The 21,576-nt window shown below is 39.8% G+C and overlaps 1 protein-coding gene across 3 annotated transcripts in view; it reads right to left on the bottom strand.

The window, feature by feature from the left end:
- Positions 1 to 21,576, bottom strand: part of hivep3a (HIVEP zinc finger 3a) — a 40,089-nt gene that overhangs the window by 5,147 nt on the left and 13,366 nt on the right. The window contains exons 1-3 of one of the 3 annotated variants that reach the window (XM_015052386.1): positions 12,492 to 12,693; positions 4,388 to 8,574; positions 3,443 to 3,621 (exon numbers count right to left, since the gene is read on the bottom strand). In XM_015052386.1, the coding sequence (XP_014907872.1) occupies positions 3,443 to 3,621; positions 4,388 to 8,239 (4,031 nt within the window). In that variant the 5' untranslated portion in view covers positions 8,240 to 8,574; positions 12,492 to 12,693. Of the gene's footprint in view, positions 1 to 3,442; positions 3,622 to 4,387; positions 8,575 to 12,491; positions 12,694 to 21,576 lie in introns of those variants that run through there. The other 2 variants (XM_015052383.1, XM_015052384.1) reach the window with 2 other exon arrangements.

A 21,576-nucleotide genomic window follows, 5' to 3' on the forward strand; every position in this document is an offset into this window, starting at 1 on the left:
AAAGTCAGATATATGGTCCAACTTAAAAAAACGAAACAAGGTGGGACTGTGGTAGAACTCCTGTTCATGGAACCAGAAAATAAGAGACATCTGTTATTGTTAATTAATGTCTTGCAGATATCTTAAAAGTTGCTCACTGCAAAAAAATTACTGGCTAGCCTCAAAGCTTAACCCCTCCCCCCTCAAAAAAAGACAAAAAAAAAACATCCACGTGTTTCTTAGAAAATCTTTCCTGTGTGTGTCAGGGCTGGTTGTTGATTTATGCTCAGAACTTCTGAATGTTAACTTTCAGAAGTTAATGTTCAGAATCAAAACATTAACTTCTGAAATCCATCAGTGTCTCTGTCTCTACACAGTTTTGGCGTTTTGTCCTTTTACCAAGCAGTTCAAGTTGAAAATCTTGTACTTTCTCATTTGTCTTCACTATGCAGAGACAATTAATGATTTTTCCCTCTTCCTTTGAGCATTGAGATATTTACAGTTGCAAACAGAAGTTTATACACCAAATAAAAAGACAAAACATTAATTTTCAAGACATTAATAAAAAAATATCTGACATATTATTTTTAATATAATGGCCTAAGTAATTTCTTTGCCAAAAGTGACTTTTTGTTGTTGATAGAAATCATCTTTGGCAATACAGAAGTGGTAATTTTTTTTTGACAGCCTCCCCCCTTTTTTTTATATATATATAATTTGGATTAATTAAATACAAAGATTTTAGCGTGTTCATAAGTTGCAAAATATTTTTGAGAACCATAGTTGTCATGGCCTTCTAAGCTCCAAAGTTATTTTTTTTCCAAGGAAGGCCGTGTAGAGGCAACAGGTTATTTGTTTCTTGAATGGACTACTGACTTGTTTGTAGTTTATTTCTAGCAGAAACATTAGTTAACTACAAAGATTTTAACATGATTCCATTTTTAACGCAAATAACCAGGTCTTTCTGTACGTACATGTAGAAATCCTGAGCTGGAACCTTTGCATTGTGTTTCCGGTACTCCTGTAAAGCTGACACACAAGCAAACATCTGTGAACATCAGCCATGGACAACGGAGCTGCTTCTCTTGGTCCAGTGCAGTTAACTCCATTAAAGAACTTTATTGAATCCCACCACTAATTATTTTATAACGGAACCAAAATCGGGGCAACATTTTAAATTGCTTTTAAAAAGCTTTTCAAAGTCATGCTTACTTTGGCTTGATGCTGTTTGAAATACAGTAGTGAAGAGTTTTACTGTAAAGCAGGATGAGTAGTGCAGCTTCTAACAGCTGCAGTCTTTCCAATTAATGCCAGTCTTGGCGAAAGGTGAACCTCTCATTTATTAAAGAACCATAGGCAGCAAATGTAGTTTCAATACGATTTGATTGACAAGAACATGAATTCAATTTATGAGTCAACAGAACAACACTTGATTTGGTTTGGTTAGAACAGAACAGGACAGCAATGGTAATAAGAGTTAACATATTTTCTCTAGTAGTTCTTGCAGCTTTATTTCAGTATACTTTAAAACATCTGCTCTGAAACGGTAAGCAGCGCGTTGGGAACAATCTACCAAACAACAGATGTGCTTCAAAGGCCTCTCAGTAAGTCTGAAGGTGTATTTTTAGATTATGAACAATTAAAATGAAGTGGGCCGTCTTTATAACTGTACATAATTGCAAAAATAAAAAATAAAATAAGAAACCTATTTACACCCGATTTACTGTTGCAAACATGTAAAAAGCGATGCTACATCTAGGTTTCATTCCAAAATCTGAGAGTACCAGCTGCTGTGCAGATGCTCTCCCGTCCTACATGCGTCTGCCAATGAATCACAATGAAATGATTCATCTTAAAAAGACACTGGAAAGACAATCCAAAGACAATCATCAAAAGACATCTGGAAGGGCAGATGGAGGTTTTACCTTGATGCACATTCAGGTTGTCCCAGGAGGTCAAAGCTTGGAGCTGAGATTTCCCAACTGCTAATTACTGTTCGCAAGCAGGATTGTCAAAATAATCAATTTTGACAATCCTATGATAATCAATGCTTCTAATCAATACTAAAATCATACATTCTGTAAAGATACTAATTAACTGACAAAGCTTTTTTTTCCTTCTCAAACTGGAATTTTGACATTTAGCCCCTTCATGCAGAGGAACACAAACAATATTTTACTAATCGATTGTTTTGAAGATTGATCGATTAGTCAGATTAAAAGTTCCGCAGATATTTCATTGAAGCACTTAAGTTTATGGTATACACTTTTAGAAACACATTAAAAATGCAAATAAATGCTTCAATTCATTTTGAAAATATGTTAAATATACATTTCTTGTCTAACATGCAATAGCAGCATTCCTTCTGTGAACGCTTGATCGTTTGTAGTAAGTACAGCTAAGAAATACTTCTAACATCGACATGTGGAAAACTCAACCCTTTCTGCTCCCGACACATTAAAACAGTGTTGGGTTTATCTGTTGACTATTCAATTAATCAATTAATAATTGCATAGAAAATTATTATTATTTTTTTTTTAAGAATTTGCCCCACGTGAAGATAAAATTGCCACTTGAGTTCTGGCTGGGACATATTTATGTACAACAGTTCTTTTTTTTCTTTCTTAAATGCAAAATGTATTTATTATATATACAACTTAGACTTAATCATTGCTCTGAATATGTTGTTCTTTTAGCAAATGGCTTTTTTTTATTGATACTCCAGTTAAAAGTGAATTCATTTTTTTAATAAATTAGCCAAAATCTGTAATAAAAAAAGAAAGAATCCTCACTGTTATAAGGGGGTATTTGTATGTAGAATTCTGAGAAGAGTTTAAGTTAATTCAATTTGGAAAAAGGCTGGAACATAAACAAATGTGTAAAAAAAAAAAAAGTTTAGCGCTGTGAATACTGTAGTTTCATGGTCCAGTATGCGGTCAGCACTGACCAGAATTAAACCTCCCACACTCCTCTGACTGATAGGCTCTGACCTTGTTCTTTTTTGAACATGAACAGAAGCAAATGACAAGAATGGCACCAGGGCTGAAATTCAGTTTTAAGACACAACAAGAATGAAAATGGCCACCCTATAGAGATGTGTGGTTGCATGTGCAGTAACATTCTAGAGTTCTTCCCATATATTTCTATCCATTTATTTAGTGTCAGTGTGACACCCCCAACACACACACACACACACGCACATGCACACACACTGCTCTGCTACTGGATGAGAATGGCAGCAATTGCTGGTGTAAATGAATCTCTGCAGGAGCGGAGGAAGCTCAGGTAGTTTTCTGGCTTCGGCTCTTCAACAGACGGACTCTGTTGGTGCACACAGCCAACCCTGAGCCTCTCCATCATGAAGGAAAGAAACATGAATAAACTGGGTGATGAAAGCTTCGATTACAACTGGTGTTTAATCCAGCTAGTGTTTATGGCTCTTTGTGAAGGGGTTTATGCTCACCTCCTTTCAGATATCCGGACTTCAAGTGGCTGTTTGTTTCTGAAGCATAAACTGACTTCCTGCTTTTGTCTTTTCTTCTCTTTCTGCTCGCTGGTTTTTCTATTCGCAATGTCATCTGTCGGCAGCTGAACCTTTACCATCCGCTCATGGTCTATGCAGTAGGGGGGAGTGCTGTAGACCTGAATTCAGGGAAAAAAGAAAAATAAATTAAACAATTCTGACTCTTACATGGCAAGGGAAACCAAACTCACTATGAACAAAGTGTTATATACCATCTGTTATAGACTTACGTGTAGACAGCTCGTCTTTGATGACCATAACTACAAATGTTTTTATAAGTTGCAAAATACTTTTGAGAATCACAATTCTCACAGCCTTCTAAGTTCCAAAACCATTTTTTTTATTTGTTTCTTGAATGCACTTCTGATTTGTTTGAAAAATCTATGCAGTTTATTTCTAGGAAAAATATAGACAAAACAATAACTAAATATCGCTTACACTTGGATGAAAACAAAAGCTAACTTCATCTGATCTTACCAGTTTAAAAAGTCATTTTAAAACGTCTCTCGTCGTCATGAGAGATGTTTTAATCTCCGGCTAAACAACCAGGGCTTGACCGCCCCCTGGTGTGGCCTTAATCTCTTATATTAATAGGAGGGTCCAAAAGTTATCAAAGTGATCTTAACAATTCAAAAGGGAACAATTAAATATAGATTTTGGTTCAAAATTACCTTACGTATAAGTTCGAATAACTGCCCAAAGAAAAACAAAATTAATAGAACTCATAATTTGCAAAAATCCAACATAAATGGTCACAACAATGATCAACAAACTTTTGATGCTTCCAGAATTGTAGTTCTATTTTATGTAATGATCTGTCTTCTCAATCTGAACATTTCCTAGACAAAAAAAAAAAAAAATCTCCCAGGGCGGGGCAGTATCTACCTCAGTAGAGCAGAGACGTTTGCAGTCCTCATCCTCCATGGATTCGGTTATCCTGACTGTCATGGATGATGTGGTATAAATGGAGGAAGTGAGCCTCTGCTTACAGTGCAGTAGCGAGAGTACAGTCTTGCTACAGAGCCCAGGTGGGTTGGGGTCATAGCCACTAGTAGACCACGATGAATACACCGAGGGCTCCTGTTCATCCAGAGTTGATGGATTCGGCTTTATGTAGTTCAAATAGCACCAGCTGTTACAAGTGCTTGAGAGCAGGCTGGGGTAAGAGGGTTCAGCACATGAGGCTGGAGAAGAAACATCTGGTAAGCACGACAGAGTTTCCTGTTTGAGCTCTTGACTCTGTGTATTAAGTGCTGATATGTTGGCACATCCAACCTCCTTCTCCTCTTCTTCTTTTACTCTTTTCTGCTGCTGCTGTGACTCAGGGTTGAGCTCTATACTGTTTGAAGGGGAAAGCATACGCTTGTTGCTACTGGATCCTGGACACCTTGGGCCATCCTCAGACCATGATTGCAAGTCTAAACTTGTGTTTGGGTGGTTTCTGAGTTTGGCTGTTGAAAGACATACTTTAGGTGAGATACCGTTGAACGCATTGTGTGGCCTCTGGGAGACGGACTGAGATAAAGTAGTGTATATGGCACATGCTGGGGTGAGAGTGTCTGTCTGGAGACGAACAGCTATTGCTGGAGATGTAAATGGCCTCAGTTCTTCTAAATTGTATGTGATATGAGGGGTACGTTGCTGAATGTGGGATTTAATGGTAGGCCCCTCGGCGTATGTTTGATGTTGTGGAGGAATCTCTAGTTTCAGCCCAGTAGACACAGGAAGATAGTGGGCTCGGGCTGCCCCTGAGGGTCCATATGAAGGATTAGTCTGCGGTACTCGAGGAGGAACTTGCTCTGGATGGATGTACGAAGCCTCCTTTATCACATCTACTGAAGGTTCGTAGCTTTTTGACAGTTCTGCGCTTCCTTTTAAGTTAATATTTTGACTGAATTTCCACTTGGTGAGAATCTCTTTGCACTGCGATCCCTCTGGAATACCCAAGACTCTGACACTTGATAACGGGGGAGAAGAGGACCTGCTACCATAAACAGTAGTCTGACTTCCTTGAGAACATCTGTCAGAGCTTACATGTTCTGGACTATGGCTCAGGACAGTAGCATGCCCTACCTCATCATCTTGATCTCGGATTACTGCATGTCTCATGAGGAGACATCTTCGTCTCTCTTTCCAGCCAACTGCAGAGCGTTCAGGTGAAAGACAACTATAGTCAAATGATTTACTGCGGGTCTCGGCCATTTCAACACTAGGTTGTGGGTCATGAGGGGCTTGCTCAGATGCTGAGCGCCTCATCTCTCTTTGATGATGAACTCCAGGCACAGTCAACATGTGAGGGGCTCTTGATCTCCTCAGCGCTGTTGATGTCGTTACCTCCATGTCTGGTCTGCTTGGTTCCTCAAAAGATGTGGAGCGGCTGGACGCGTATGATGCACTGCTGTCCTGACTGGGGCTACGGGGCAGAGACATGGAATCAAAGCTAGAGTCACCTGAGGACTGGGCAGCCTCAGCTAAACGCAAGCGCTTCTTCTTTGGGGGAAGCTTTTCAATGGGAAGCTGTGCTAACGAGGGGCTCCTCTGTGGCCAATGAAAATCATCAAGTTTCTCCATTTTTTTCTCTGCCAAGTTTGGCTCTTTTGAGTTATCTGGGCAAATATTTAAGTCTTCTGTTACAAGTATTTCTGGAACCTGCACATTATTTTGACGGACCAGCTTTCGGCTGGTAGGTTTAACTGATTGATGTTGGGGTTGGGTTTTAGAGATAGGACGATTTTCTTTATGAGGTGGAGAGCTGTTTGTTATTTTCAGGCTTTGATATTCATAACATGAAGATTCTTGTTTTTCAAATAAACTAGTGTGCTGAATCACAGAGCAGGTCTGCAGTGCTGGCCGTCTAGGGCCCTCAACAGCTACAATAGCCTCATCTTTGCACTGTCCTGATGAGAGAGCCGAAGGGGACAAGGAGAGGTCATCAGAATCAAAACTCTCCTCTTTCCTTCTCTTACGCATTGTTGAGACTCCGGCTCTGACTACATGGTTACTGAGCTGTGAGCTCTCCATTGGACTCATTACCATTTCATTTTGCGGATAATGTGCATGGCATAGGTTTTGCTTGTGTTTCTTATATCCTTCCCAATCCTTGCAACCAGTGCCACAGGCCTCACATTCATATGGCTGTGGTTGACGTTGCCTCTGACCAGATACTGTGGTTACACTGTTGCAGGAAAATGTATGTGACATCTCTTGTTCTTCTTTTGTAGGCTCAGAACCTACAGGGATTTCGATGGCTGGTTGCCTTCTTAGTGTTCCAAAACGGCGCGGCGTTTGAGTTTCAGAAGGTTTTTCATCAAAGGACTGAGTTTGACGAAATTTACAGGGAACAGCACTTGAAGTGTCTAATGAACTTGATGCAGATGGCATTGAAAGACTTCTCACCATGGAGGCAGAAGATATTTGGCAAGAAGGTTGCTCCACTTTTAGGGATGCATGATGAAATTTTTCGCAGGGAACTCCCATACTGATGGAGCCTGTTGTTTTATACCCAAGATTTCCAGATTTAGGGCTGTGAATAATGGGTTCTTTGATGCTAGGACTCTTTTGGGCCTCTGAACTATTCTTTCTAGTCAGTGAAAATCTCCTTGGTTTTACACTGTCAATTTTACTGGTATCCACCACTGCCTCGTTGATAGTGATGAGTTTTGTGATATGATCAATAACTTGCTTCTTGGGGACACTGAATGAGATGTTTTTTTCCTCATGACCAGGGAGATTCTGGTCATGATGACGGGACATCCTCTGTAGTTGTCCAAGGCGTCCATATTTTCCAAGGATGATCTCCGCATAGCTTTTGGCACTTGTGTTTGTGGGACTGTCTTGTGGTTGCTCTGTACTTTCAGAACGGGAGAAGTAGCCAGATTCTGTACTGCCTCTGCTACCTAAAATGAGAGAGGAGGTCTTTTCATCAGAAGAGTCTTGAGAGCAATGTTTCCCTCTACTTAGACGAAGGGCCAGTCTCTTTTTCACTGCAAAGGAGTCATTGCTGGGTCCAGTTCTGTCCTTTGCCACATCAACTTCAGGATTCTTAACCGAGGCCACGCTGTTTTGTCTATTTGTAAGGGCTGAAGCAGAGGATAGATGTCGTGTTTCATCCTCTGATTCAGTGACCTGCTCTTCTAAAGATTTTGGCTCCCCAAATGCCAAGCCTGCCTTTACCTTGTGGGTATGTGATTTGCGGTGTTTGTACAGGTTGCTCTTTGTCTTAAAAGAGAACCCACAAGGGGCACAAGGATAGGGTCTTTCGCCTGTATGGGAGCGAATATGTTTCTGCAGAACACTGGGCTTTGCACATGCACGGCCACAGTAAGTGCAAACATATTTGCCTGGTTTCTGAGGTTTGCGCTCACGTTTCTGTTTGGGATTGTCCTCTTGGGTATCTGATGCAGACTGGATAGTAGCGTCTTGAGTGGAAGGTAACCCTCCTAGAGAGGAACAAGAAACTGTAGCTTCTTCTGTTGCTGCTTCTTGTTTGTGTTCCAGCTCTGTACCAGAGGCAATGCTTTGGCGCTGGTGCCTAAGACGTTTACGTTCAGGGTTATGTCTTCTGGACAGCTTGGGCACCTGTGCTGTACATTGAGACTTTGGGCAAGCAGTTGGTTGTTGTTGAGAGGTCTGGAATGGAGACTTGCACCGCAGACCTTGCTGAAGAGATTCTGATTGATGTTGTTCTTGACCTCCAGTCTGCTCCCCAGTTGTTTTCTGACAATGCAAGGCCTCCATAAACAAGAAGGAAATCCCCAGGTAGACACTTGATTTGCGTCTGCCTCAACCAGGCCACAGAATCAAGGCAAATCTTTAACTGGATTTCACATAAGGTGGTTTGGCCAACTTGCCTACCTGATGTAAGTGGTAGGCTTCATGATTCTTGCTTTATTGACTCAATCTTTATTGTTTCATAGCAAACAATATCAACTACAGAGCAGTGACATCAAATAATCCAGTTGTTTGGGGAAGGAATTCCTATGCAGTGCTGATCCAGTAAAGGTAACATGGAGCATTTATCCAGCCTTCAGACTCATTTGAATGTATGATTCCTGTCTTCTGAACATTATGATCTGTGAACACAAAAAATTACAAGTTCATTAGAAAAAAGGTTGTAGTTGACAAATTATCATTGTCTATTTCAAATTAATCAGAATCGGAATTTCTTCTATTGTCATTGTGCACAAAGAAAGCACAACAAAATTTAAAAACTTTAAAATTTTAAATAATCCTTTTTGTGACTTTTCTAGAAAACATTATGTCGATGACACATGAATAGCCAAGCTTTTCCTGTGTCACTTTCCTAAAATAATGACCAAAGTTATTTTTTGCCCTAACATGAGGTGGTGATTTTTTCTCTTTATGTGCAAAAATCACTTTTGGTAAAAAAAAAAAACAAAAAAACAATTTAGGCCATTATTTTAAGAAGGTGGCGATATGCAGCCCTCTGCTCTAAAGCTAGCAGTTCTAGAAACAAACTGTCACACACACACCCTAAGTTCTACTTGAGGACCAACACACACAATCATAATAAAAAGCAACTCAATTTTACTTTGACTCTGGTCTTTTATGTCTGGAGCTTTTAAAAAACGACCATCTTTACTACAATCTGTCCCCTGATACGCAAAAATGCGTAACAGAAACAAAGTTGTCTTTATTTATTAACAATAAAAAAAATAGAGAACTTGTGTATTGGACTCTTGCTATTTCTTTTAGACTTAAAAGAAAAACCGTTGTCAAGTGTTACCAAATTTCAATCAAATTCACCTAAATAACCGACTGAGCAGGTGTGACTACCACCATACCAGCAGAGGGAGAGAAGATCTGGATCACACATGTCAGGAAATACATCAGTAATATTCTTTCAGAACTACTTGTTGCTTCCTCTGCCATCAATCTGAAGTCCATATTTGGACAGTGAGAAACATAAGTGACAAAACTGTAGGGCAGCTGTCAAGCTTTCTATGACTGGACACCTAAGCAAATTCACCACACTAGCTGCATTTTCATTACCCATAAAACTGCAAATTTGGTGCATTTCCATTAAGCGAATATAGTTCTGTAATTTCAGTCCATCCACTATAAACCCGTACTGCAGCGCAGTACAGCGTAGCGTAGCAAAGACGCATGTAGTCTGGGCTTACTGGTGCTTAAAAAAACCTATTTAAAATAAAAATAAGCAGTGCTTACTATGGGGGTAGGGTTATGGGGAGGGGGTCTTTACTTGTTTAACATATTACCAAGCTTTGAATTCTAACATTTGTTTCTTCTACAAAAGTGTAAACCTTTAAGAGTCACATTAGATCTAATATTTGATAAATATAAGCCATGTTTTTAGATCGTTCAAAGATCCCACCAAATGTAGTGGATGAATGGCCATTAGCTATCAGTTCCTCCATGAATAAATTTCCCACTCCTATTATGTGCCAGCACACTGAAACAGTAAACAAGGCATCCCACGCACAGACCAGCTGGTTTCTACACCCACATTCTGGTGGAAGACGGCGAAGCTGCTGGATAATATCCAAATGACTGATAACAGGTTGATAACCATCTTTGAATTAACTTGTGGGAGAACTATACATGTGAAATTTGAACCTTCAACAAAACCATTTGTGCTATATTAGGGTGTGTGTATAGAGTTTGTGCAAGTTATCTGGGACCAACATTACAAACTATGCAACATGCTTTCTTTAACTGAGAACAGAAAAAACTAACTGTAGACAGTAAGGTAGTTACATATGTACAAAAAGGTTCTGAGACTAATTTCAGTCTTGAGGATGTCAGCACCGAAATGCTGAAATACAAAAACAGGCTGTTGCAAGTTTGAGTTGAGACTGATGTGAGCGCATATATCTTTGGAAATAAAAAATACCATGTGGTAAGTGTGTTTACATCTCACACAAACTCGCTCAACGTGTGTTCCGGCAGCACTTGGCCCTGTGTCTCTGCTGTAACTTGATAATGTTGATGTAAATTAACTACACCACTAGCCAATCACAGACAACTCTTTCATCTAGGATTCCTTGCAAATCCTGCATTCACCCGGATAAACAACAACCAATCACAAACAGAAAGTTAAAATACTGCACCAAGCAGCAGCCAGTGCTACACAAATATTACTTATTACTTAATCTCGGTCACCCAGGAGGGACACAGAGGAAGCCACTGCTTCTATACACCGAGACGAGCCAGAGCAGGTGGATCGGGTATCTGGTCAGGACGCCTCCTGGGCTGCTCTTTGGTGAGTTGTTCTGGACACGACCCACCAGGAGGCCCAGAGGAAGACCCCGGACACACTCGGAGGGATGATGTTTCTTTGCCTGGGATTCCCCCGGAGTGCCTGAAGAGAAGGGAAATCTGATGCTCTCTGCTATAGGCTGCTACCCCATGGCCTGATCCCAGATAAACGGAAAACAATGGACGGGTGGATGTTAGAATACCATAGTATATATAGTGAGTAAGTCTAGCTTAACAGAGCAAACGGAGCAAAGCTGAACAAAATATTGTAACAGAGAACAGAAATTCCATAAAACATAGTTCGACATTCATGACATTTATTCTATTTGGCTTTTAGAACCAGCTCAGATAAAGGCAATCATAAAATTGCAGCACATAGACTAGTTAAGCCTAGATACAATGACTCTACAGTATTGTAACTAGTTTCATCATAAAGGTTAAAACATTGTATTCTCTCGTTTTCGTGATTATCTCGTCTCGTCTGCCACCTATGTCGTTAAGCCGCGATTGAAAAATACCTCTCTCGTTTCTGTCAAATGGCTTGAATGCAGAGCGGACAACACAACTGGAGTTACCATGCTGCATGGAAAATGCAACAACTAAATGTAATATGTTTGACAAAATAGAACCTCCCCCCTAAAAAACATCTAAAATCTGGAATACACACATACTGGATTGCTTTAAAAAAGCTTTTTTTTTTAAAAAAATCTTGACAATTTCCTCTTCTCAGTCTAATGGGCACCCAGCAGTGGTTCCTATGGTAACGGCCCTAAACCATGTGGTAGCAGATGGAAGGAGAGCTGGAGGGCTAAATTTATCTTCTAGCATCCTCACGGACAAAAGAGAGAGAGAGGAAGAGAGAGAGAGATTGGAAGGCAGGGTAAGGTGCCTCCCCCTCAGGAGCTGCTTCTTTTTGGGAGAGAGTACATTGCTAAAAATCAATAGTTTAGAAGCCTTGAATTTGTACAGCTATGATTCTGCATCCTTTTAGACGGTTTTAGGAAGAACAATATCTCAAATGTAATGACTAGTACTGAGTTTTTCAATGAGGAAAAAAATGGATCAGTTCCTTTGCTATATTTTACCTATTAGGTTTGACCAGCGGACACATTTACTGATTATTCAAGGATGCAAAATTCAACTTATTTCATCTTAAAAACAGCGTCTAGCTCCCTTATCTGTGTTCCCACCATGATGTCAGCTGAGGAGTTCATCAGCACCTTTCCAGGGTCTTCTCAGCTGTATTGTACACCACCTTCCCCTTTGTGTGTGTGTGTGTGTGTGTGTGTGTGTGTGTGTGTGTGAGTACGCAGCGTTAAGGACTGCTCCCACTGGTCCACGCGAGGAGACTGGCTGCACAACACAGGCAGCTCATTCACTCCCAGTGTGAGCTGCAGGCTGTAATACACACACATCCCACGGACTGCACACTGCATGCATCATCCTCTGCTCCATTCACACACACGCACACACACACACACACACACATGCTCCTTACAGAAGATGCACCGTCTGCACACCTATAAAATCGGCACAAAATGTTCAGCTCCCTTCTGAGTCTCCCAGAGTACGACGGCGCAATAGTCCTGGTGTTTTTTTTGTTTTTTTTTTCTCTGCCGATGCAGTGCCCGCTTGCAGCAACAAAGGCATGAATGGAGCAAACTCACGCAGTCACGTCACACACTTAAAATGGTCAGAATGAACGTGGATGACAGAAAAGAAAGAGGGATGAGCGTGAGGGCTGATTTACCTGGCTGCAGGTGGGGATGTCCTCGGCTTGTGAATGACGGGAAGCAGAGAGGAAGAAGGAGAGGCAGGAAAAGGATGAATGAGAGTGACGGTGACGAGAGGTACGCGAGTCTCCACTCTACGTGTGCTGCACTGACAAACAGGTAGCTGAGTATGTTACGCGTATGAATGAGGAGGAGGGGACATTATGTACACCACACACCCCCCCGCCTCATCTCCCTCTCGTTGGGGTCAAAGTTAAGCAGCAGCTCCGTATTTGGAAGTTGACGTAAGCTCATGTTTCTTTTGGCAGGCATCTTGGTCTGCACAGCTGGCAGGGATGCAGGGCGAGTGGGTTGTCGTTTGATGCAAGTCGAGGAAGAGACTTAAGAAACGCACTGTTCCCATTCAGGTCGTCTTTACATTGACGGGTGTGACGAGCTTTGCTCTCAGAAAACCCTGGAAAGGATGAAGACATGTAAGGATCGAAGAATGGAGAATGTCCACAGTGTTCCTGCCAAGATCTGGCTGAGAAGAGTTCAGGCAAACCTGACATCATCGCTTCAATATGCTTCTCTAAGTGACTTAATGTTCATGCACACATGCAGGGCATTGAGAGGGCACCAGCTAAGGATCACATAAAGGCAAGGAGTGAGCTAATCTGGCTGTTAAAGAGGGAAACGGAGGAAGGCCAGATGCGTCCTTCCTTTAGCAGGCAACAAGTTCTTGTGAATCAGATTGGAGAGATGGTCAGGTTTACGGCCAAAGCTCTGGGTTCTAAGTGAAATCTTTATATTCAGTCATTTGGAACAAAACGTTCCTGCTGTAAAATTTTTTACATTCACAAAGATCAAAACTAATCCTACATCATTTCATCTGTTTCTTTTTGTGTCTCTTCTCTGTCTTCAGATAGTACCGGTCACGGCAGATGGCCATTCGTACTGAGCCAGGTTCTGGTTCTGCTGGAGGCCCCTTTAAAGGGGAGATTTTCCTCCTCTCTACTCCACAGTATGAGGGATCACTGTAAAACCAACAACACAATGCAAACCGTTGTCAACTGTCAAATGTGCTCATCATGGAGGAGTTAATGCTGCAAGTCAGTAGCTGCAATGCTATTATAAATGTGCCCAAAACTACGTCGGTGTCATGCTAATGGCTAAAAAAACAATGTCAGAATTGTGGTGATTCCACTAAATAAGAAACGCAATTAAAATCACACGTTAATAACCGTTTATGCAATAAGTCATTAAAAATCATGCTGCCATCATCCTTCAACTACTTCCTGTCTTCATGGTTTGATCCAGTGGCAACATCCTGTTGTTGATCGTGTGACTCATGTGATGTGAAAAATGTGTTTTCATTCCAGTTTTCCAAAATAAACACCTCATCCTAGTGCCAAAACTATTTATCAAAGATTTTCAAAGTTGACCTGCTCCCATTAAGCAAATCAGTTATTTTGAATAATAAACTAAGTGTACTGTACTTAGTACACTTAGTTTATTAGTTACCAAATTGTTTGGTAACTAGAATTAATAGAAATGATTGAATTTAAATAATTTTTTGTAAAATGTTTCAATATGACACTTGTTGTGAATTGGCGCTAAGGAAATAAACTGGATAGAAATTGAAAATTTCTTAACAGTCACTGTGTAACTTTGCCAATATGATGTCAGACTCTGTAATTTTCTCTGTAATTTTCTCTGATGTCACCAGTGACGATATCAACTGTGGTTTAAGTTAGTGGCCCCCAACCCTGGTCCTCAGGGCCCCTGTCCTTCATATTTTAGATGAGTCTCTGTTTCAATACACCTGACATCCGTCCATCAGGGTCTCCATAAAAACATCCCAGTCGTGCCCATAGTAACATAAAATAATGTATCAAATGATTAAATAATTGTATCTAGTTTTTAAAATAAAATCAATACATTTAATTGATTATATATTTACTGAATTATTTCGGTATTTTTATCCAGTCTTAATGAACTGACTTATTTAAATAATGGTTTCTTTGTGTGCTTTTAGGTCTCCTTTTCAACAAGAGTATTTCCACCGCCTTGTGGTTCCCATGAAGCATTGCAGGCAGTTGAGGCTAGCAGAGTTCAGTGAACGCCTTGAATGATCCTGGCTGTTTGCAGGAAATGGAACATTAGCTTAAATCCTCAGGATTTAAGTCCCGCTGCAAAAAGACATTTTGGTTATTTTAAGTTTACGACAAGATATACTAAACACTTGCCACGCCGTTTTTGACAAATGTTTACTGAGGTTAGGATCTGCTGAAAATAAGTGATTGCGACCTTCAACATTTTGGTTTGTTTATTCTTATATTATTTGTGTATGACACAAAAACCAATATTGGTTTTGAATCTACATGTCTGCCTTCTTGGATGCAACAGAGCTGACAGTGTTAGACTTTTCCATGGATGATGTTCAGACTGTGGAGCTGAGGCTTATCTGCTTGGAGTATCACAGTGTGAACATCCTGCTACATCACACATTTCTACAACACTTTTTTTTCTTAGCTTTGTAGGATGGTGGCCAACGTGCAAGAGACAGGTCCATCCTGGACATATGTCCACATACTCAAAACAAAGCACAATTTAGTGAGACTGAATAAGGCAACAGTCATGTTTTTGGACTGTGGGAGGAAGCTGGAATACCTGGAGAGAACACACACATCCATGGGGAAAGCAAGCAAATGCCAACCAATACCATTGCCCTGAGGTATTTCAGCTTCCCAAGCTGCATTTTGTTTCCGATATTTTACATATGTAGTAGAAAAAATTCCACACATTTTTAATTTGGAGTTGTTTCATGAAAAAAATCTGCCAACAGGTTAATCCACAAATCCTGAACCACAAACAGGCCGCCTACTTCCACAAGTCTCCTCCTCAGAGCTGCGGACTCTAACCAAGCTTCCGTCTCAGAAAGCACCCCACGCCTCCACCACGCAGCTCCTCCAGACTAGCGGCAGCAACAGTTAGCAAACACCAGGTGGAACTGTGAGTGCTCAGCTTATCATACAAACTATACTCTCAAGAACGGCTGTGAACGGCATAATGGAGGAGTACTGCAGTGATGACATACTGAAGCATGAGTGTTGGAAAGAGTAGGAGTTTCTTAAAATGACAGAGGCCAATTTCAAGGCATCAAACTGCAAAGTCAAATTTCTTTTAAGTTATGTTTGACACATACTGGTTGTGGGACTTCATTGAAATTTTTAACCGAGTTAATTGCATGGTTTGTAATGAATTAATCTCAAGAGGATTTTAATTGAAAGCCACATAGACAAAATAAGGAATATTTTTAATTAAAAAGCCTTTTGCTGATAAATTGAGTCAACAGATATACAAGCTAAACAAGTACAATATTTATTGTTTCTAATCTGTTATTTATGTTATTCAACCTTCAGATTGGTGCTAAGCGCTATCATACCCATTTAAATTTTAAGGGTTTCAAGAACCTTATTCATGGGAAAAAAATGCTTCAGAAATGTGGATTGTGAGCACTGACATTAGCGTTAGCATGCTGCTGCAACATGTTTAGCATTGAGCAGCTTTTAGGCTGTAGCTTTGCTCATAAGCTAACTCCTTTTAGCACAACTTGACCACAATAATAGTCTTTGCCAACGTCCAATCAGATCAATTTTTGAAGCGAAAATTAATTTCTTTTTGGCTGAGAGGAGCGGCTTTGTCTATCGTTGTTGTTAGCAGATGTCGCTTGTGCGTCAGATTTATAGGCGTTCCAGAAACACAATACAAAAGTTCCAGATTGGGGCTTTGCATAGTAAAAAAGAAATTCAAATACAAATATTTAACCCATTAAACTCTGGGGAGTTACTTAATCAAAATGAACATGTTAAAAATAGACAGCATTTGTACAACAACTCAAGTAAACATAGTTACTTAATTATGCTAAAAAACAACAAAAAACAATTCTATCCGTTTAAAAGGCCATTAAACGCCACTAACAACAAACTGTTCCTCTGACACTGTTTGCTCCAGTCCAGGTTGGTCTGAGCTGCTTTATAACCTCTGAAATGCATTAGTACTCACTATTTAGAATCACCCATGGCATGTCTGAAGTGAAATGTTGTTGTTCAAACTGTTTAGATTGAGCTCAACATAAAAACCAAGGATGAAGAAAGTCTTTTTCTGGTCAAGACTTCCCAGCAATAAATAAAACTGTCTGGATCTACAAAGCAGGAGTGTGCCTTTTACTACAGTTTGTGTGTGCGAAGGTGTACCCAACCAATAAATCGAGCAGTAGAACCACAACCACAAGGTCCTGTTGCCTTTCTGCAGACACCAAGCCACAGATTGACCAAAGACCCCCACCCTTCATGGCACAGCCACAAGCCATAACAGAACAGATGCGCGTCTCAACCCTAACCTGCCTTGATGGCCACAGAAAACAGCAGTGTGACCAAAGCAGAGCAGGGTGCGCTGCCTCCATTTAAACAGTCCTCAGAGATAAATAGTTGCCTAGACTACAGAAACCTTTGCAAATGTGTTCTGTGTTGACAGATGTTTAACAGAAAGCAGCTATGGTTTAGATTCTCTAACTCAATTCTATGTTTGTACTTCTATAAGGTGGCCCTTCATAGAAGCCATGTTGTCTTCCGCTAGCTATTTACACTTGCTAGTGAATGCACCCATGACTGATTTTGGCACTAATTAAGTGAGAAATATGAATCCAAAACGTAGCAGGTGTTTTCAAAACGATCCATGATTTTAATGTGACGTTTGGTGTTTATTCAGCTTCCCTTCTGCACTACAGCACAAAACAATACAAAGAACTGTGAAACATTTAAAGATTGGGTAATGTTATATGTTAATTGATTAATTAAAATTAACTTAATTAATAGCAAAGCTGTTAAAACATCAATTGTGATTAATCACTTTCAATGAAACTCACTTTACAAAAGAGACTTTTATGGCTTTGTTTTTACTCAGTCTTTAAAAGTGTTGAAATAAATTTTGCATAAAACAATCACAACATAACTCAATTAAATTACATTACAAACATTTTTTAGAGCATTCACCGTTTTAAAAGTGTTGTCAATTAGTGCGAACTGCAGTTTGGAACCTCACAGAACATTTCTTCGATTCCTCCTCTTCCCAAATCCTCCATCCTCAACAAGTCCAGAGTCTCAGTAATGTCAATCACAATATCATGTGATGCTGCTCACACCCTACCCCTCCTCTCCTTGCTCTCTGCTACGCTGCAGCTAGCAGAGCCTGCCATCAATGCTGATGCTGGTTAGCATGTGATAGCATTAAAAAAATATGTAATATATATACATATATTTTTTAAAAGTTACATACTGCAAAGTTGTAAAGTTTCCATTATTTTCTCTGATGCTTTTTAAATTTGTGATTTATTGGTTTTGACGTTTTCTTATTTACTAAAGGAAGCAGCTCACATGCACAGTTAACAGTTTAAATCATTCTGTGCTCCACCACAGCTGTAACTTTAATGCAGCTCCTCAGCTGCTGAATCCTGGGCCAGATACTGTTGCTGCAGTTCTTTGGACGGCAACACGCAGATAAAACTGTCAATACTTTGTGGTCTTAAATTACAGAGCAGCAGAGCTGGCCATGTGCTGTACCAGCTCACTGGGCTATTGACCTCCTGTGTGTTACAGATAATTACGTTATCTTAATATTCACGGAGAATCAGTAACACGTTCATGTAAAGAAGTGTGAAACTGTATTTACAGTTGGGGTAAACTATAAAGAAGGATAAAGAATGAGGGCTTTGTTCATGGTTAGAAAAAAGAAAAAAATCCTTATTATAGAAAAAATGACCAGCAGATTGCTATGTTTGACTCCATGTCTAATTCAGACTATCTATGTCAGTATTTGTGCTTTTTGAGAGAGTGGGTTTCTGTTTAACCTCTGACTAAAACTGAGCATACAGTTCAGGGTTTCCCCCAGAAAACCTGCGAGGCCTGGTGATGGGGGCGCTGGACACCGGGTTTACTTAGTTTTAAAAAATGGCTAAAAGTTTGAAAATATCACTAGGTGTTAAGACATTATTTACAATACCTGAACACAAACTATAACATTTTAAAAAAGGCAAATTAAAAAGAAAAAAAGAAAAGGAAAACATGAAATCAGCAAACAAAGCTTAGCCTGGTGGGCGGGAAGGTAAAGCCTGGTGGCCCCCCGGGATTACCAGGGAAACCCTGCAATTACCTCCATGAAGACAATCTGTGATGCTGAACCCTTGGCTTCCTCTCACTCCACAGACCATTTTTCTGAGAACTAAGAATCAGTAGGTCAGAAAATATCTTAACATTAATGTCATTAATGTCTGTTTGAGGGATTTAAAAGAAAGTTTGGGTATTTTTCAGCATTTAAGTCCTAGAATATAAACTTAGGCAATTGTTGATCAGTCACAGATTTTGAAAAAGTGCTGCAGTCAATGTGAGTGTGGATACTGTTCTGACCAGACACACTGCATGCTTTAATTATTAAAAGATCTATGGATTATGTCAACTTTCTTCTGGGTTAAAAGTGACTGTAATTAGGAATGCATCGATCCATTATTCTAGCTCTGAGGAGGAGCTGCGTCTGAAAGGCGGGGCTAGGACCACCCAGGAGTTCTGAATGGTTTCCATAGAGATTAAGAGATTTCTGAAACATGCGTGAAAGAATCAAGGCATCACTTCAAGTATGATTTTGATGCATAAATAACATTGTAACATGATGGAAAGCACAAAAAAAATTAGATTTAACAAACCCTGAAGACATTTACAGAGCTGCTAGAAATGCTATTAAGTTTCTTTGAGGAAAACTTTGCAAGCTGTACATAAATTTCATTCCACTTCACAATTATGCCCTACATTATGTTCATTGACACATAAAATCTCAATAAACTACATTGCAGTTTGAAGAAGTAATGCGACAAAATGAATTATGGACACTTTAGCAGCAAACTTACGGCCACCAATAAAGTTTAAAGGAACAGACGTCTCTGTCAGACTGAAGTCATCAATCAGTTCTTCACTGAACATACCGTTCTCCAGTCAGCTGTCGCATCATGCTAATTAGCCCCCACTGAATTGCAGCAAACAGTGGATGTGGCTTGTTAAAAAAAAGTTGCTTGTCAGTTTGCTTAGTGCTTTGTTGGGGTAAAAAAAAAAAGAAAAAAGTTGCTAGAGAGAACACTCTGTTGGCAACAGTGTAATTCGAGCAGCCTTCCTCCTGTACACAGTCTTGTATTGATTTATTGTGCATAGTTTGAGAGAGGGAGACGCTGGTAGAAAAGGGCCAGGCCATGAAGTTGAGGCTCTACAGTAAAACATCATTTCACTGTTTCTTTGTTTCCCTAAAATCTTCTTTTTATTGTTACCGTTTGATTTTTTAGTGTAACAATCAGCCTTTAGCATCCAGCTAACTGACACACAAAGCTAGGTTCACAAGAAAATGAGATTTCAGCGTCATATTTAACAAAACAAACCTTTTCACAAACAGTGAAAATGTTCGACAAAGCATCAATTGTGTTGTAAAGAACATATAATCAATGTGGAACATTTCAGACCAGACGTGACCACTCTGTAGAGAAGCTTTTGTGTTTTTCTAATTTTATGCAAAGAAACACTAAAAATGCCACTTTTGTGTTTTAAAGGAACTTTGTTCAGTGTAGAACTACACAAATAAGGTTTGATCATTCCAGGTATGTTGGCCTTCTTAGAGGATCAAACCCAGATGATTCTAAATAAACTAAAAAAAGAAATCATTTCAGTTTACAACAATCCAGGAGCTCTGAATCACATCCCAACTTCAGTTAGCTGAAGTTGGAATGTTAGCAACTGTTAGCAAGTTGTAATAATCTCAGAATCTTTACAAATTTCATCTGTCACCTGGGTTTTTTACCGATTTCTCCATTAAAAAATGTCATACTTTTAATTTGTCCTTGAGCTCTGTACAACATTAGCCTAGCTGTTGCCTTCGTAGACTTCAGTTTTCATCTCCCTTCAGTGATCTATATGGGATTTCTCCCATTGAGCTGGATTTCTCCTGTAGAATTTCTAGCAGGCCAATCTCCGAACATGAGCAGAAGTTGTTAAGGGTGATGTTGATTTTTGGCTCTTTCTTAAAATTGTAGTTTGCCTGCAATTTGGCAATGGCAACAGAGGAAGTGATGAATCCTGTTCAGTCCTTTAATGCCGGCTCTTGACACAAATTTTCTGAAGTTATTTCTAATCGTTGTAAACGTTCTACTGTACGGCTATTTCACATCGTTTTTGGCATTTGGTCTGGCATATCTCAAGTGCAGTGGAACATCAATAACTCTTGGACTTATAATATGGGCGTATCCTACTGGACTAAGTGCAAATTAAACAAAGAACAGTTTGAAACATTTATTATGTGAAAAATTCTGTTTAAGGCCCACTGTCCTAGTTCATCAAATTGTGTGACCTCATGCCTGTAGGCCAACAACAGAAACCAGGAGTTGTGTTTTCTCAGAAACTTTGAAGACCTCTGATTTGATTTTTGAAATCTGACCTTGACCTTCCTGGTTTCAAGTCTTCAATCTGGTTTCAAAATCCTGAAAAGTTCTGTATGTTTGAAAGTGTCCTGTTTGCATTGTTTTCAGGTCAAAGGAATAAATCATAAAATGACAAATTCTTGTCTACTAAACCTTGCAGATAATAAATACGTTGTTCCCACAGCCAGTGAGAAAAACTGCTCCTGCATTAAAAGACAGACAGAGAGGCTAAATTAGAGAGCTAATGGAAAACTAGTGAATAGCTGATAAAAACCACATGCAAAGCCGGGCTGCTCACAGCCGGCAGTAGGTCTGCATGATGTGATATAACTCATATAGATCAATACTAATACAGTTGGGCCTCATGCATCTAGCTGTGCTGGGTGCTTGGCTTAAGCAGATTGCAGATTACAAAAAAAAAGTCCTTCACAAGCTGCTGGTATTTTTTTCAAAAGAAAGAAAAAGTTGACCTTTCTTTTCCCCCACTTCATTATGAAGCAGATTTACTTAGAGAATACACGCCGCGTTTATACCCTGTACAAATACATTTACAAAAAAGGAGCGGTAGGGTTAGGAGCAGTAAATTTCCGCCAAAGAAATCTCAGAAATAT

The sequence above is a fragment of the Poecilia latipinna genome, unplaced genomic scaffold (assembly GCF_001443285.1).
Source record: "Poecilia latipinna isolate Pla-1442-1.1 unplaced genomic scaffold, P_latipinna-1.0 Scaffold1107, whole genome shotgun sequence".
Lineage (NCBI taxonomy): Eukaryota > Metazoa > Chordata > Actinopteri > Cyprinodontiformes > Poeciliidae > Poecilia > Poecilia latipinna.